At 40.8% G+C, this 18,889-nt stretch overlaps 2 protein-coding genes across 4 annotated transcripts; both read right to left on the reverse strand.

The window, feature by feature from the left end:
• Window positions 1-3,768: 3,768 nt before the first annotated feature.
• LOC116397721 (trace amine-associated receptor 13c-like) lies at window positions 3,769-7,162 on the reverse strand. Its single transcript, XM_031873429.1, has 2 exons — window positions 4,997-7,162; window positions 3,769-4,558 (listed from the first exon to the last, which is right to left on the reverse strand). Exons 1-2 carry the CDS (start codon window positions 5,164-5,166, stop codon window positions 3,769-3,771), a joined length of 960 nt encoding a protein of 319 aa, XP_031729289.1. The 5' UTR covers window positions 5,167-7,162.
• A 65-nt stretch (window positions 7,163-7,227) lies between these two features.
• Window positions 7,228-18,889, reverse strand: rubcnl (rubicon like autophagy enhancer). 3 transcript variants are annotated; one of them, XM_031873428.1, is made up of 17 exons: window positions 18,834-18,889; window positions 16,702-16,801; window positions 16,237-16,594; window positions 15,169-15,461; window positions 13,996-14,093; window positions 13,298-13,676; window positions 12,632-12,677; window positions 12,427-12,532; window positions 12,108-12,244; window positions 11,908-11,972; window positions 11,446-11,485; window positions 11,219-11,296; window positions 10,806-10,926; window positions 10,235-10,296; window positions 9,511-9,664; window positions 8,046-8,136; window positions 7,228-7,726 (listed from the first exon to the last, which is right to left on the reverse strand). In XM_031873428.1, the coding sequence occupies exons 1-17, from the start codon at window positions 18,834-18,836 to the stop codon at window positions 7,626-7,628; spliced, it is 2,232 nt and encodes a 743-aa protein (XP_031729288.1). In that variant the 5' UTR covers window positions 18,837-18,889; the 3' UTR covers window positions 7,228-7,625. The 3 variants fall into 3 exon arrangements, with proteins under 3 accessions (XP_031729288.1, XP_031729287.1, XP_031729286.1); XM_031873427.1 differs by lacking the exon at window positions 18,834-18,889 and adding an exon at window positions 16,964-17,072; XM_031873426.1 differs by lacking the exon at window positions 18,834-18,889 and having other exon boundaries at window positions 16,702-16,951.

The following is an 18,889-nucleotide window of genomic DNA, read 5'->3' on the forward strand; positions in this document are numbered from 1 at the left end:
CTGTTTTTAATTAATTAAACGCCGATTTTTTAATCTTATTTAGTAGGTCTGTTGCCTAAACCTAACTAAGTGGTTTCTTATGAAGATGGAAGTTTATTTTGAAAAGACTCTATGCATGTAACACACGGAGATTGACACGTGTTGCTGAGTTTCGTTTGAATACGAAATTCTTTTATACTTTTCATAAGATACGAACCGCTGTATGAGGAAACGTTGGTCACGTGAACCCTCACGAATCTCCACAGCTATGCAGAAAGTGTTATTTGAGCATAAGATCTTTGTAAGCCAATCAGAAACAAAAACTTAATCTGACCCAAGTAAAATACAGCTGATAATCACTGTATAGTTGTGACTGCAGACAACTAAACTGCCCTAATATAAATGGACAGACAGACACAGCAGCCCCACAGCCGTTTAGTACATCCAGGTGGTTCCACCCTGAGGACAACGGCTTCACCACATATTCATGTTCTTCATGTCTTCGGCCTTCAACTCACACATCAGTGTGGTTGACAGCCTGCAGCATGCTGCGACATCGCTCCCTCCTCTCCACACGTTCGCTCGGCTTGTTTTTATCGTCGTCTGAGACACGTCTGGACAGGTCACTCAGTAAACCCAGCCCTTTTCTTCAGATATCAGATGTAACATGAAATAACAATGGGACAGTAAAACAATTCCAATAGAACAGGAATGATTTAGAATCACGAGTATTTCATTTTAAAATGGACTCTGTCTTTGCCGAGGGAGACAAGGTCAGAGATGGCTTCCCCTCAGAGAGACGTCAGCTCTCATTTGAGGGTAAGGTGGTGGAGTGTGTGTGTGTGTGTGTGTGTTGGTAGACACCCCCTGGCATGAATAAAACACGCTGATCTTCATCCAAACCATCAGTCTGACACATTTTCACTCCTCCTTCATCTCTCCTCCTGAACTGAAAATGAAGCCCTGAGTTCACCAACATGTTTGGCCTTGTCGTTGTTACAGGAAGTGAGGAGCGGCGAGGACAGAGTGGGTGAGGAAGTAATGACTGAGTTTATCCGGTCGAAGGCATCGAGGCAGAAATGACTGTCTTACTAATCATTTTGATTTCCTATTTGTCCGAGTTTTTAAATTTTTTTTGTTCTGTTTTTTCATAACCTGGATTTTTGTACTTTTGGACATATTTTCTATTCATTATCTGGTTGGTTATTCTATTGGTTATGTTAATAGTTTCTGAAACAGTTTACACAAGTAGAAGCCCAGCTTGTTTGAATTGTGTAAAAATGAATGGTCACTCATGCCGGTGTTATGTATGATTTTTCTGTTTGTATTGTTGTCGTTCATAAGGCACTTGTTAAAACATAGTTACAAACAGTCATATGTAAAAGGCAACAACACCAACACTACCAACACAACACAAACATTTAGAAGAAAAAGCAGAAAAAATACAAATCTAACAATAAATAACAAATAGAAGACAATCCTATCCATTTGATTTGCAATAATAAATCAATGTAAAGGAGTCCTGAGAAAGAGATTTCAGTTCTCCCAGTAAGTCTTTTCATAGAAGATATTTTGACTTGTTTTAGTGGGAAAAGCACAGGCGTATATATATTGTGCACTATGTTTAACTTCTGCCATTTTATTTGAGTGTTCTGAATGTGAATGTATGCCCTATCATGTGCCCTCAATAAATCCTTCCAATCCTTCATTTAAAAAAAATGATGGTGGGCTGCAGCGACTAACCTGATCAGTGTGGTAGCATCGATGTTCATGTTGCAGCAAGGTGTGCATTTATTAGGCTCCACCCACTGTACCCATAGAGTCCAGTAGAGGGCGGAGCCTGTGGGAGTAAGAATGAAGGTTATGATATTGTTACCCTATAGTTCTAAAAGCACAGGTGGAGCCCTCTACCAAGAGGACCCTTTCGCTCTTACACTGCTTGTTGAAGAGGGTGCAGGATGACAGACAGCAACGTGAGCTGCCTTATATCGCACATTATCGGGTAGGCACGTCCTTATTGGCTGGCCATGCTTTTGAAAAACGTCTGTGGGCGAACGCGTGCTTGTGATTGGAGAACATTAGTTCGCATAGAGCCCAGTAGAGGGCTCCGCCTGTGCTCATAGAACTAGGGTTACAATATTGTTAACTTCGTTAAAGGACACGGTGTATTACTGCCCCTTGTGATTTACCCCTGAGGGAACAGGTACATTTTTTCTTCTTTTCTTTTGTTAGCATTTAGATTTTCATCCAACTAGCAACAACATGTCAGTATACGGCAGTTTTATCGATCCCAGAGAGAGCACGGTATCTATATCTGTCTTCACCAGGACTCTGAGCTGTTCAGCAGAAGCTCTGCTCTGCCTGCTGAGTCACCTGCCTGTTAAACAGCTGGATTCTGGTTGGCAGCAGGCGTCACGCAGGCAGACGGAGGAATGCGCAGCAGCAGCTCCAGACATGTCAAGTTACAGACAACCTTCATAGGCCAGAGAGGATTATGTGTAGTGTGTTGATTATGCTGTAGGAGTGTTTGGACATTATTTGATGGAAGTACATCAGCAATGAGTACATCAGCTGCTAAGTGAGTTGACTAGTTTGAAATTCTAGATTTTTTTATGTTATGTTGTTTACTAATTATCAGGCAGTCAAGGCTGAGCATTCTGTCCTTGACTGCCTGATATGATATGAATGATGTGAGCATAACTCAGCAGTTATGAGTCTGACAGACACTGGTAAACGTTTGGTACAAAGACATAATATTTTTAGAAAGGATGAATCATTCTAAAAGACAGCATTGTGTTGCAATTTCTTTTTTTAAATCTGAAACTCCTGCAGTTGCATACATGTTGTAACTGTCCCTGTCAAGAAAGCAAATCTAGCAAAATCGCTCTCCACTCCAATTCTTGTGCCAGATTCAAAGTCTGGATGACACTCCGACAGGAGACAACCTGTCCCAGAACTGACAGAGAAAACAGGCTTTAAAGTAAACAAATGAGTGGATGTGTTTATTCACTGTGCAGAGAGAGCAAACAAGGACCTCTAGTGGCAGAAAGGGTTGTTGTACTTTACTTAATTTCTGTCCTGGAACAATTAAGTCAACAGCTCCATCTTCTGGTACATTGGTGAATTACTGACAGCTGATATAAATATATGTACAGTTACAGTAAGGTAACTGTACTTTACTCCAATATTCTACTACATTTGACTGCTTAGTATGATTTTTGTACTTAACACAATAACCATAAAATGCATTTTCTTGAATAAACAACACAGCAGTATAAGAAAGCTCCACCTCTCAACCAGCTGCAACATTAAACCGGCACTTTTGATATATATATATATATATATGAATTCCTAGTTTATATAAAATCCAAGAATACCCAAAGAACACAGGACTTTACACATGTTAAAGTTTTTTTCTTTTACAGTATCTTGTAATGCTCCTGGACTATTTTTACATTAATTATGGATCTCATCATCTGTGGGATGTAGGAATTAGGTAGGTATTAAAATCACATTGTTTAATTTTCAGTTTCTTCCATCTCACCATTGTTTTACTTTAACTTTAACAATGAAAAAGTACCAGAGAGAAAAATATGCACTTGTCATAATTATTATTTTTTCCAACCAATGCAATAAATTGTAGTCCTTAAATCACATGTTGTTGAGTAGAGAGACTCACACTGTTTATTATACAGTTTACAGAGAGCAAGACATTTAGGGATTTTGAGTTAATGAAAAACTTTGTAGCGCAGATTTAATTTCAGTCACTTCACAGTCTATGTTGGCCTCTCAGGAGCCAGGCTGCAGAGTAACAATACATTTTACTGCTTTTCTAAACCATGGGTAAAACAATGCATAGACCAAAGGGTTCAGACATGAGTTAAAATAGAACAGATAGAGCACAAAGGACACATATGAATTACTAAGCATGCTGTCACCTACAAGGGAGACGGTGTAATATGGGAGGAAACAAATTAGAAACAAAACTACAACAATGCCAAGAGTCCTGGCTGCTTTCAGCTCCGATTTCTTTGTTTTTGGACCCCCTGAAAGCTGGTGTGTGACGACTGTAACGTGAGAGCGCATGGCACGAGCCTGAGACACAGCCACGGCAAACACTCTCATATACAGAACTACGATGACAGTAACCGGAAGAATACACGTCAAAACGAGGTCAACAGCCCCTGTGATGTAGTCAATGAAAATCACACACTCTCCGTGGCAGGAATTATCCCTGCCTGGTTGAGTCAGGCCATCCCTTACACACACACCGCTGTAGGAAACAGAACAGAGCCAACACATGCAGACACAGAGTCGGACTCTTTTCACTGTGACTCTGGTGGTGTAACGAAGAGGGTCACAGATAGACGCATAGCGGTCCATTGATATGAGCACCATGTTGCCTACTGAGGCAGAGGTAATGATGAAGGACACATAATTAAACAGAGAACACGCGAGGTCACCGAGAAACCAGCAGGATATTTTGAGGAGGGTTTCTGCCGGCAACAGCAGGAGGCCCACGATCAAGTCTGAGACAGCCAGAGAGAGGATGAGGATGTTGGTGGGTGTGTGGAGCTGCCTGGTGGCAAAGAGAAAAGCATCATTAAACCAACCAGCCCTCACATCTGAATAGCAAAACAACTATGAGAAAAAAACACATCTAGTTACCATGTGGTTAAGTGTGGAGAGTTCAAAATCACATTTCAGTTATATATTGCAAAAATAGTAAGACAGAATCCAAATCTAATGTGCAAAGGTGCAGCATTATTCAGCTATTCTACCTACTGAAAGATAATTCTTCTCCTATCTATAGTAGCTGTTCACCGTTTATAATCCTTCATACCAATAACACTTTTTCTGAGCAGGCAGTTTGACTCGTCACAGTAGGAAAAGCACAGGTAAAGCAATTGAAACTTTACAGTCATTGTTGAAAGAAATGAAGGAATGTTGGTGACAGTAGCTCGCTCAGTCTTTATAAAACTTAAATTATAGACTCTGCTGAGAATTTAAACTTTGCCTGAAGTGGGAGACTGAGATGATGACGAGCAGGTTGAGAGCTACAGTGAGCGTAGAGATGGACATCAAAAAGAGAGGGAGCAAAGCATGGTGCCAAAGCACAGTGGGCTTCCTGCAGGAGGTGTTGAGCAGCTGTGGAAAGCAGAGCTCCGATCCTTCCTCAGCCTCCATCTACAGATAGCTGCAGCTGTCTGAACAAACCTGAGTCATATAACAGAGTTACCTCTCTCACATTCTCTTAATCCCTCCCCATCGCTTTCTGTCAGTCTCTGTTGGACTCTGACGCGCCTCCTCAGTGGACTGCACAACAGAACATCATCTTCATCACTTTCCGTGCGATTGTCCCGGCAGAATATTCTTGATTGTAATGTGTGTTTTGCATGCTATAGTTGCTGTACTGTTTGATTTTGATGTTTGTTTTCTATGTGTATGTATCGGTTGCTGTGCTAAGTCATTTTTGAATATTTGGCTTTCATTGGAAGAGTCTTCCTGTAACCGCAAGGTCGGCGGTCCGATCCCCGGCTCCTATTGTCTGCATGTCGAAGTGAGACACTGAACCCTTTGCTCCCCGGTCGCTTCGCAGTCCACTGCTCCTAAAACACTTATGATGGGTTAAATGCAAACGTCAATTTAATGTATGTGTATGACGAGTGTAATGAAATGAAACTCTACATTAAAAAGTCTAAACACATGCATCCGCTGGCTCGCAACTGAACTGGGTAAAGCCATGTCCTAACCCTGGAGGGGTCAAAACACAAGCAGTAGACACCTTGCCCACCACATTTCACGGTCCATCAAGCAGCACAGGAACATGTAGTAGCAGTTGTTTCTATTCTCTCCCTTTTGCAGTGTTTGGTGTATAGAGGGCTTTCCCATGCCACTGTTAAAGTGTGTACAGCAGTCATTTCTTACTGCCACGAGGATTTTTACAACAGACCGGTCGTTGGTCACCCTGAAACAGTTCTTGGACTGGGTCAGGAGATAGCGCCGGGTGATGCGTGCTTCTTCCCCGCAAAGGGAAGTGCCATTGGTGCTTAAGGCCTCGGGGAAAGGTGCCTTTGAGCCGGGAGCCATGAGCGCGTCTCTCTGAAGGCGTTTTCATTCAACACAACTTTGCTGCCTGTACTGACCTCAGCTAATAGAGTGTGTGAACTAATCGCACCATGGGTCCACCCCAGTTGCTTGTTGTTGGTGATGGTAGCGGGGTCTACATTCAGACCAAATCCCTTCTTTGATGCCAAGATCTTAATAAGTTCTTTCATGTCGAGGGTTACGCTTTTTGTCTTCCACCCAGTGTGGGTGACAGGGAGGCAAAGTTACATCTGCTTTGCCAACAAACACCTGGCGTGATGGCTTTGTGAGTGCATATAAAGAAACCGGTGCAGGTGGGAAGACACACTCCCATCGTGGTCTGCGCATTCTCAGGGTAGTTTCGGCGGCCTTGTTCAGTGAGGTCAAGGACATATTTACAGCAGCGTCATAGTCAATGCCTTGTCCGTTCATATGATTCGATGTCTTGGACATGTCGGTCTTCTTTTCAGGGTCTGTGTTCGCTGGAACGATACAAGACTGGTGAAAATGGTGGTTGTATTGCACCGAAGCCTGTGTGTATAGAACTAGGGTTACAATATCGTAACCCTCAGGTGTTCACTGTTGAACAGGGCCACAAAAACAGAAAGCAGCCTCACAAAATTTCTTATGGGACACTTTCTAAAAGAAAGGCAGTGAGAGATCAAAGAGTTCGTCCTGGGACATAAAATAAAAGGCCGTCATAGATATATGAAGGCCCCTCTTACATTACACATGGGAATTGCATCCATTGTTATTATAAAAAAACAAAAAACTAAAAGTCATAAAAGACACAATCTCAACTGAAAAAAAAATAAAACATCGCTGTTCAATAATAGTAGCATCATGTGTTGATGCTGATGCTTGTTTTTCTCAACACCTCTGATTGCAGTGACACCTCAGAGGTTGAGATGTCATCATCTGACTAATCAATACAGGTGTGAACAAGCTTCCTGTCTTTAGGGTTTCGACACACTGCCACTAAGAGCAACTAATGGGCTGCAATATGTTGCTCACAGAGAGACAATTAAATCTCATGGGACCTAACTAAGTAAACGGAGATTTACTCAAACAAACACCGATCGAGAGAGGTGAGTTTTTGCTCTTTTTTTTTAAGATCTGCTCATGTCGGCTGGCACGGAGACAAAATAAACCACAATTATTGCAGTAAATAAACATAGGATTTAATAAAAGTCTGATAAATTAAAATGTCCAGAGGTTGTATACGTCTTCTGCCACTACAGTTCATCAGTGTTACTCTGAGAAACGCCATTTAGACAGCCCACACACAAACACCAGCAGACATTTTAAAATGGTTTTGCACAGAAGTGTTTTGTGGCTTGAGGTAAAGAATCACTCTCATGACAATTTAATTTCCACAGGAAACATGAAATATTTAAGATTGATTCAGACATTGTGAGTTTGTATTCCCTGATCATAGAAATGAAGATATCGTTATGCACTTAGAGGGGATGAGTAAAGAAATGCTTCAGGTATTTAATGTGAAACTGTGGCAGACGTAATGCAGCTGAATCATAAAGGTTGGTGCTGATGTTGTCGCTTCATGGATGCGTCTGGACGTTCTTTTTCCGTGATTGGATCCGTGCACATTTTGGACACTTCTTTTCCACAAAACAGTGTTTGTGAAAGCACGCCCTGCACACTGTAAAAAGAGAAGCAGATTTATCATTTCTGCCCTGTTGTGTCACCGTTTCCCCCTTTTATTCCAAAACTGTGAATATAACAGAAGACAAAGCAATTTGATACTGTTTTTAAGCCATTTCTTTAAATTTAAACGCATTTTTTTATCCAGTCCTGGCATAAAACACTGATATATCACCTTTTCAGTTGATATGGTGAAGTTGTCATCATTAAGATATATTATATATTCAGTGTCTTTTATTTGCCTCCATTTTACATCACCAGCTTTTTTATCATGCATAAGCCATTTATTTCCAAAGTAATCATGTGGCAGTGCTTACCTGGACATCGCCTGCATATGTCGGCCTGAAAAGGAAAGATGATGTCTCTTTCTCTGCAGAACTCACAGATAAAACCTCGGGCCAGACACAACTGTGTGAAGAAAGGAGAATTGTTAAAAATTCACTGTGAGTGCGAAGAGTTTTCCTCCTCAAAAACAAATATGTGCTGATCTTGGACTGTTTTTGCAATGAGGCTCATTTGCGTAGAAAGGGGCCAATCATACAAAATAAAATAGGAGTAGAACAGACATTACTATTCAAATCAATGTATAAGTGCTCTATGTTGCCATTGTGACCATTGTTGAAAGCTAACTTTCGTATAAACTAAACCGACTTAAGGCAAGTTGCGGACTCACTGAGATGAGGTTTTGCAGTAATAACTGAAACAAGCAGTGGAGTAGTGGCATAACCAAGCGCAGAGAGACAGAATTAATGAGTATAATTTAACAACTTGATGCTTCATCCACACATTCTTGTCACAGCGTAGGAAAGCACATTGCTATCGCTAGCTAGCCAGCTGGCTAACTAGCAGACAGCTGGCTAGCTAGCTAGCTTGCCAATTTTGACATGGCGATTTTAATGTAAATCCGGATTGGTTCGTGGAAATAAATGACATCATTGTTTTTTTTCTAACTGAATCCTGAACACTTCCAAATCCAATAAGAAAAACAGAAATAAGTTTAAGAAATCTTGTAAATCTTCAATGTCAGACCATACCAAGACGAAGAAAATAGGTTTTCAATGCCTTTTAATGTCAAAGTGAAAACACATCTGTCCAAAGCCATCTAAATGAATTACAGATATAAAAAGCAAACTACTTGTTTGCACTTCTGCTCGAGCTCTGCGAGATTGCCTTTTGGAAGTCTTACCATAAATTCTGGATTGAGCCCCATTCAGACTGGATTCATTTCATGAGAGAGGTGGGGGTATTTGAATGTTATCTTCTCTGGTCAGGGATTTTAATCCCATCCAGAGCGCTACAGTATCTGGGTCATTTTTTATCCCACAGGGGAAGAGCTGCTTTTATTTGTGTTTATCAGCTCATAACATGAGGGTAACATATAGGTGCATTTGGGAACCAATATAATGACAAAAAAATATTAAAACCATCGGGAGAGCTTTCTCCTGCTGAATGTCCACATCTATTACACACCATATCCTCTTACGCAGTCACACAGTCAGTATTTGATTCCCCGCCTCCTCCTGTAATGTTAATCCCAAAATTCGGAGACCAGGACGTTATCACTGCTGTTTTTAAGCCAGTCCTGTGTTGTTTGGGCTTTGTCCGGATAAAAACCTTGGCCCACATTTGTGCCAGTGATGATAAATCATCGGCAGACCTTCAGTATCTCATAACATGAAGATTGAGGACCAATAATAACGTGCTGCGTCAGAAATATACTGTATGTATATTCTATAGATTTAAAGAGAAATGATGCCACCTCTCACAGCGCCTCGGACTGACCTCACAGTTTTCAACGTGATCGATGGCAGAGTGCAGCACCGCTCTGGCCTGCGCCACAAGCTGACCCTTCTTCACCCTCAAGAGGTCATCCATGGAGAAGAGGTGCGGCTGCTCCATCAGGTGAGCAGGAAGCTGTTCAAACTCAGCCATCACTCTGACACAGAAGCACACAGAAAACACACTAAAACTGCTTCCTCTTGATGGAGAATATCTTGTTTGTGGGCTTCTGGTTGAGTATTTCTGTCATGTTGGAGAGTCTGTCTGCAGTCCTTTCTGCCATAACAGGTCAACACGGACAAAACATTACCAGACTCCATGAAATACATCTAGAAAACCAATGCTGAGCTCACAGGTAAAACTCTGCTATACCTGGTCTCCAAATAGGTCACCTGAGTATTATTCTCCCTTATTATTCTACATCTGCTGTTGTACTTTTAATGATTTTCTTAACTATTTCTATGTGTTGAAGTGTGTAACTCAGATGTGTTTCTTCTTCTTTATGACTACTCATCACCCCTACATCCCATTGTTTCTTGATCGTTGTCTGACTGGACTGTGCACGAATTACATTTTGTTTGTACTCTGTACCTGCACAAATGGCAATTCAAGTTATCTAATTCAACTTAATGTGATATATTTTGACTGTATTGACTGTATCTTCATAATTGTTAAACAAATACAGTATCAAAGTAATATTTAAGTATATAGTAAATATTCTGTCTACCTTCCAGATAGTCTGCAGGCTGACAGCAGCTTCTTGATGCACATCAGCTGTTCCTGGAGCTCCTGAAGGAGACCGGAAGAGAGGGAGGAAGAGGGGGAGGAAGGAAGGAAATAAAGAAGGAACAAAGGAAAGTCAATGTAAATAACGAAATAAAGTTGAAATTCATCTTAGCTGGTGCGTTATTTGTGTTGGATCTGCTTAAAAGAGAAATCAAGAATATTTTACTGGCTCTTTGCCGGTGATGGACGAAGTATTCTGATCTTGTACTTAAGTAAAACCAACAATGTAAAAATACCTCATTACAAGTACTGCATTAAATTCCTACAGTGCTTCAGTAAAAGTGTCAAATAAAACTGCAATACAATGACTCCTGTGACATTATTATTTTGTTACCAAGGTGGAGCTAGTTTTAACTTTGGAAATACTAAAGTAGTAACTTGGTAGTAACTGAGCTTATTTATCTAAACCAGGCTACGGTTTTATCCAGGTCTCTGTGAACAGGAGGTGAGGTCAAATAATAACAGTCATAATAATAATGACAATACTAATAATAATTCGGTCTTTAACTCACCCTGAACTTGTCCAGCTCTTTCGCTCTGCTGTAGAGTGTCTTACCGACGCAGCTCAGGTCAAACAGAGGCTGATGCCAAACTGAATTCAGCAGCTGTTTGGAGAAATCACTCACAGGGTATCTGCAATATCAATATTATTATGACTGATTATTATTAAGAATCAAAATGTACATGTTCTTTCTCCCACTGAGGTAAATAGTCCAGTAATTTGTCCTCAGTTTTTTTGAATCAAGTTGTATGAATGAAAAGGCTTTGATTGGATTGATAGTAATATTCACTCGTCTTAGAATTGAAGCTGTATTAATATTTACTTATTAATGTTTTTTACTATAATTACGATATTGTGAATAAAAGTATTAGTCAGTTGCATTAATACTAGTCGTAGCAGGAGTTTTATGAGTGGTTTTACTACCTGCTAAAGTCCCAGCAGGACAGAAGTCGACCAGGAATCACAGCTTCAGAGCCGCCGTGGCAGCAGTCACAGAAATACCTGAAAATGAATCTGAATTATTAAATAATCCAACCACAGCAATTTGATTCATTTTTGTTAGAGACCATAATCATTTCACACTAGAGAAGTACCACCTCTTTGGTCCACAGTATGTGATTACCATTATATTTTGTGCTGGTACTACGTACCTGCCAAGATATTCACAATACCGCAGTTTCTTGATGTACCCTGGTAGCAGAGAGAAGGAGAGTCAGAACACAGACATGCTTTTCATCAGCTCATACTTCTGATGAATATGTTCAAGTTACTGTGTAAAGACATTAAAAACAAGCTGAGGCCTCTTTGTGTCCACATGCTTTTAGTTTAGCACAAACATTGTGAGATAATGTAATATGTGTTGTAATATTTGGACAATTTCACCCCAGAAAAATGTAAACGGGTCAAAAATATACAGATATACTGTTCTGTGTGTAGGATATTCAATCTCTGAATTCATTGCCTCCTAGTGGTCATATTAAAGAAGAAAACTCCAGTGCACACTGATACAAGAACTGTACATTTTCTATTTTAGTTTCTTTCTGGCTGAACTTCACAGTTTTCACACCCCTGAAACTGAAGCTGAATGGATTCTGTGAACTGTGAATACTCACTAGGCTCCACCTCTGTCCCACAGCCTGCACACAGGAAGTGCTGCAGAGCCAAAACGTCACTGCGTCTGGAGGAGGAAACGGTCAACTGTGAATGTCCACATCCATCCATCCATCCATCCATCCAACCATCCATCCATATTGTTTCTATTTCTTTGTATTTGTATTCAGTGTGTTCGACTCTCATAAGACGTAATAACTACCTGTTGGTCGGCTGAACAGTGAAGATGATCTGGAAGCGCGGTGGGGCCCAGCTCAGGCATCCTCTCATCCTGGTCCTCAGTTTGATCTCCTCTGCCAGGCTGCCGCTGCTCACCGCCACACCTCCAGTACCTGGCAACTGGCAAAAAGAGAGAGAAGAGACGAGAAAGATCAATATTGGCTCTCATGGTTTGGGACTATAGAGACAAAGGATAGCCAGAAAGCAAAGGTAGAAAATATTACGTTTTGCTTGTTGAAATGCATGTTTTTGTTTAACTGTCTGTATTGATTGGCACATCGGTCACTGTTATGTATTCTCACTTCCTGTAGCGAGCTATTGAGGCTTAGCCGTCCACGTCGATGCTCATGGGAAGGAAGCCAGCTCCTCCTGAACTCCAGCACCAACTGCTGGGCCAGCCACTCTGCACTGCATCATGGGACACCACAGATTGACACAGGACTGACAGAATCTGAACACAAGTATAGATGTAGACAGTCACATAGTCATTTGGGTGTTTTTTCTTACTTTCTGAGAGACTCTCTCGATGTCAGCGTAGTGTCAACTCCACAGTCTGAAATTAAAACACATAAATTCAGGAATGTTGTAATAATATGTGACATACAGTGAGTTATAATGCATCCCCTAATATGACAATGTTAATATGGTCACACTTTTAACAGCTGTACAAAAGTGCTGGTAATACTGTCTAATGACTTAAAGGTGCAATGAGCAAAATTGTGCTGGTTGCTTACAAGTTACTGAGGATGTAAAAATCTGTGGTGGAAGAAGTACTCCGATCTTTTAAGTAAAACTAGTAAGACCCAACTGTATAGGTACTCTGTTACAAGTAGAAGTGATGTATTCAACATCGTTAAGTACAAAAGTACTAGCTTTAAAATTGTTAATTGACTAAAAGATTATAGTCAATATGCGGGATGGCTCATGTAGGAATAATAAACATTATATTATTGGATGATGATTATTTATGTTTTAATGGGTTCATCAGTTCAATGTTGCAGCTGATAAAGTTGGAGTTAAAAATGCTATAACAAAAATAAGAATAAAACATGCTATTAAAAATAAAGATAAGAACTTTTTCTTTTTAAGTCACACATTACATATACATGTTTTACTCCTGTCACTCTTCCGTATACTGTTCATGTATGACATTCACAGTTAGAGTAATTCTACCTTCAAAGCCACTGTCAGAGGAGAGGATGGAGAAAGACTTTGGTGAATGTTCAGCCTCGTGATTCGCTGCTTCCTCCTCTTCTTCATCCCGTGTGTGTTGGTGTGTGTGTACATAAGAGGGGTGTGTGTTTCTATGTGATGTCTTGTCAGTGTGCGGTTGAGGATCACCGGTATGTGTGTGTCTGCTTGCTTTACATCTCTGTTTGTGTCCATGTGGCGGTATGTCCTCCGCCGGGCTCGTGTGTCTCTGTGTGCACGTGTTGCAGTGCGAGTGTTGGTGTGTGTCCATCGTGGAAGTCCATCGATCGGAGCTCAGGGTCCATTTGACACCCTCCAGCACCTCCAGTATCATGTCCACCACAATGAAATGAGCATTCTCCTGCACACACAGTCATTCATAGAGACACTGGTGAAACAGCACTGTCATCATTATTGACATACTGACAGTGTATCATCCATCCAGAGGCAGATGAGATGGTCATTTATGGAGAGAGATTAAGAGATGAAAGTCTGACAGCAAACATGAATCTTTCCCATGCCAAAATATTCATCTGTGTTAAAAATTAACAAATGAATTTCCCCATAATTTGACACTGTGATACAGGGTTATCATTTTAATCAGATTTTAAATTGTTTCATCTATAATGTACCAAAAGTACTAAATAACTGTAACTGTACAGTTCTGGGATCTAACGCACCTTTTCCAGATCACATCTGGTCTTAAAGATGTCTGCAGAGAATTCTGGGATACCACTGCGTCTTCTCTCTTTGCTGTGCTGTGTTGAGGTAGAGAGGCCTGACAAAACAAATACACACGCAAAAAGAGTACTTCAACTTCAGCTTCATTTAATAGTTAAATCAATATTCAATCAAATTCAGTTCTGTAATGTATAATGGTACGAATGAAGATTCCAGTGGGATGACCATGACCCTCTGTGTATGTTGAGCTTGTAAAAAATAAGAGGGGAAAAGTACACAGACAGATGGCTCAGGTGAGACTTCACCAGAGCCATGAAGTACTTTTTTATCAATGAAACTGGAAACTTTGCACAAACATTTATGTTCCCAGAGGATGAATTATACTGACTTCAGTGATCACCTGACTTTTTCCTCTAGCATCACCATGAAGGTGACATCTTAACCTTTTTATTGAAATGTCTAAACAAGTATTGGATGGATTGCGGTGCAATTTAGTTCACACGTTCATGGTCCCTAGCGGATGAATTTGAACTTTGATCCCCGGCCATTTAGTTTGCCTAATACTTTAGTTTGTGACCGTATACCTGCAAAACGGTGCTAGCAACAACGTGCTAGCTATGAGAGCATGTTAGCATCCTCATTTTGTTTCTAATAGAGCAACATGGCATCTTGTTAAACCACATAAGTACTTAATATACAGTAGTTTCCACAGCTGTCTTCTCCCAGCAAACAGATCTAACATGACCGTGTTCACATTAATGTTGGCTAAGTGGAGCCAGATGAGTTAAAACAAGCCAGACGAAGTTGAACTCCTTGGTTCGGCCTCTGGTCGATCCAACACTTTGACTGGAAAATGACTTTGGGACAACAGGGTTAGTGTGGCAGCACCACATTACCACTGTCATCTTTTTGATGTTATTATTTTCATGTTGACAAAAACATGATGCCATACAGTGCTTCCTGTGGCAATCATTTTTTCCCTTGTATTAGAAACAACATGCTGCTCAAACGCATGATGTTAGCTGTTTTATTGGTTTCAGACTATCAAACTGATCTTAATCAGATCATAACCAGAGGTGGGAGGGTTGGGAAATAGCAGGTGGACTCTGTGCATATAAACACAGCCATTACAGGCTCTGTAGATACACCTGTAATGATTAAATCTCTTCTACCTGACGAGTGAGAGGCGTCACAGCTGGTTAGCCACCGCCCCCTGTCCTCCTCAGCCGATCCCTGCTGTCCTCTGAAAGGACGGTGCACCCAAGGGCCGAGGAGTCGGTTCAGATGCGATGAGGCAGAGACGGAGAGCGGCTTCTTGTCCTTCTGAAGAGGTGACGGGTGGGGACAGGAGCTCGGTTTGAATCCTAGATCCACAATGCTGGTGACAGTTGGGCACCCACTCTGATCCAGAGACAACGAACCAGAAGCGGGAGACCGGGAGTCCAAGCTAGAAGAAGTCATGTTTCTGTCAAAACAACAAAAAACACAGGATGGCCACATGACAAATCATAATATAGACTTCCACATATTCAAAAAGACATTACATTTCTATGAAAGAAATGTCCTATTATGTTGGATTTCTCTAAAGCCTGCCAAGACAAAAAGTCAACTCAACATGTAATCATCAGAAAATCAAAACAAAACAAATCAGAGTCAAACGTCAACAGATTCAAACAGTTGACTAAGTAGGTGCAGATGAAACAATCAACAATAAATTATTTATTCCCCATAAAACACAAAGAACACAAAAAACACATTAAAGCTGCTCTCCAGGAATACCTTTAATATCTGCCTGCCTACATTACACCGACTAAACTTAACTGCTGTTAAAATGTAATGATGTACTGAGAATGTCTACACCACGTCTGTCCATTGACTTGTTTCCTGAGAATGCAGATCAGGGTGTTTATAGGTAGACTACAGTTTACGAGGAAACAGGAATTGAAACGGTAAATAAAGAGACTGTTTTTGTTTTGTTGATATAATAATATTAATATTTCACAGTGAGGATTTTACCACTAAATGTAAAAAGGAAGGCACAAAAAAAAAAGGATTCTTTGTTGAACAGCAAACTGTCATCCAATTCAATTTCTGTTGCGCTCAGTGTTGAAGTCATTTTAAGGAAGCCCCTGATTGTTATGTTTTTGGGGAAAACAGAAAGTGCAAATAGATGCACATGTACAGCATTGAGATAATAATACTTGACGAGCGAAAACCCTGTTTTTTATGTTTTCAGTTACCTTGATGGGTCAGACATGCCGGTGTCCTCTCCATGCCAGGAGAAGTTCCTGTGGCGTCTGGAGATGACCGGACTGCTCCTGGGAAGGAAGAATGTTGTGTTCTCCAGCTCCTCTTTGTTCCCCTTTCGTCCTTCCTCACCATCATCATCCTCGCCAGAGTGTGGGTTCGACTGGGATGGGTGGGAACGTGTGAAGGCCTTGAGACGTGTCCCCTTTGTGAACGTTGCCTCTGGGCGTTGATGGGAAAATGTTGCGTTTGTTTCTCCTCCACTGGTCTCTGGTGGTGACAGGAGGAGAAGTGGGACTGATTCTGAACCAGCCGGCTGATGGTTTTGGTGTAAAGATCCTTTCTGAGCGACTTATAAAGAGAAAGAGGAGACAGACGTGCATTTTATCAATACAGATTTCAGATGCATATAGACTGTCATTGCTATTTATTTTATTTGAGAGTGCAGTGGATCTTACCTGTTGTAGTTGCAGGTGTTGGTGACGTTGCGGAGTTCACACACCAGCTGATATATCTGGATCTGTGGAGGGACGAGGACATGCCCTCGCAGCTTCCCATCTGCACGGGAGAGGAGAGACAAAGTTTCCCAATGAATGCAGCTTTGGTGGAAACTTCCTGGTGCGACATTGCTTCCTGAGTGATGAGAAAACAGCTACCAGCTGTGGCAGTGAGTAAAGATTTTCATCGACTCAAATAATCCAAAATTACCCAAACACTTACATCTTCACTGATGATAGCTAACGACATTCATGACTTTCGAAACTGTCGTCTTTTTTTTGTCTGTTTGGAGACGTGAGCAGGAAGTTGTATCAGTGCTGCTGCGGTTCCTGCTGGTCGGTCATAGATTCTGATCAGGATCATAAAACAACTTGAAGGCTCTCGAAAGTCAAAGTCTCAAGTCCAAACATTACTGCCCTCAGCTACACCGAACACAATAGAAGAGATCAGACAGGATGTGTTTGTGGACACTATGAAGGTACTTCAGACAGGAATTGTGGAGAATATTCACACACTGAAAAACTTTTTTTCATTTGGGAGTACACGGCGTGTAGAAATTTTGGCAATCACACCTTTTCAAATCCATCCCAGTGTGGAGCAACACACAATCACAGACATTAGTCAGAAAATGTGACATCACACAGGATCTGCACTTGTGCAACTAAGCATTGTGGAGAAAATGTATATTTCTTTTAGCTCAAACAAGTGGCTACAATATCAGTATTTGCTCCTGCCATTAATAGAATTTTCACAAATTCCAAAATGTGAGTGCTCTTCCTTGCGCTTCTGATATTACAGGAAATTGTATGAAAAAGTATGTGATAGCCAAACCTCCTCTGATAGGTCGATGCAGAGCTGGGGGACCCTGATTGTAAACTTCTGTTTTTTGCTTTTTAACCTCAACCTTGGAACAACTTTCTGCTGATTTCAGGCGGCGCTCTTTAAAGATTTACAGTAAAACTCCTTCTAAAACATAACGCAGAGATGATAACATTGGGGGTGCACGCACTGTCCTGTCAGAGGACATCTGATAGCAGCAGTCCAAACTGAATCTTGGTTTTATCAACTTAAAGAAGTAATTTCGCAGAACATGAAATTTGTCACGGTTGTTGCATTTCATTGATTCATTTTACCTTCATGTATATTTGGTTTTATTTAACAAATATAAAATGTGGCATGTGTTAACTATTAACAACAGTACTTTCAGATATACTCATATATACACATTCAGACATACACAGTCATATAACCCCCACCACCCACACACACCCACACACACACACCCCAGCCCCCTCCCACCCCTACATGAGAACATGATCGATTGGCTTTTTAAAATTGAATTTGAACATTTCAAACTTGAAAATGTTTCCAGTCAGTATACACACTCACTCACAGTGTCACACCTTCATAAACATCAGCTGGTTTCACAAGATAAAGTACAAACAGTCGGGTGTGAAACAGTGAAGATGCAGCCTTCAACCAAAGTAACAAACCAGTCAATAAATGAACAGATCGGATGGATTGCCGTGACGTTTGGTACACAAATCAATTCAACCAAAAACATTTGGCTCTCCAACTCACAGTTATTGTTACTCACGGTTATCCAACTGATCCTTCGCTTATTTTATTTTAATCCTTTAATTATTCATTGGAGATTCAGCCCTCTACTTTTAACAATGCGAAATAACAATAATGTCCTTTAAAAAATGTAATGTATTAGTCTCGGATCGTAAGAGAAGAAAGGAAAAACACTGTAATTTTCAGAATTTCAATTTCCAAATAAAAATGGAAAACCCGAATAGGACTATGGACTGAGAACAGTGGTAGTGTTTTGGTCTTTATTCTTTACCCCAAAGCCACCAGTTTTATTCAGTGTTTTCAAAGACTAAAACTGGGTTTAACATGTTATCAGTCTCACTTCAAGAGGCTGATTCGCTTAAAGCTTCCTGTGTGGGTGCAGACTTTGATTGTGAGTACCAACATGTTTCCCATTTCACTAAAGCGAAGGGCATTGGACAAGAGGCCGAAGCAACACTGACCAAGACACAAGTACAAACATCTAAAAACCGCACAAATAAACCAGGCTACTCACCATTTTGTAATCTCCCAGAATGAAGCAGCGAACTGTCAGAGGCCAAAGGGACTGAA

This window comes from Anarrhichthys ocellatus, unplaced genomic scaffold (assembly GCF_004355925.1).
Source record: "Anarrhichthys ocellatus isolate YVR2014 unplaced genomic scaffold, GSC_Weel_1.0 scaffold71, whole genome shotgun sequence".
NCBI lineage: Eukaryota > Metazoa > Chordata > Actinopteri > Perciformes > Anarhichadidae > Anarrhichthys > Anarrhichthys ocellatus.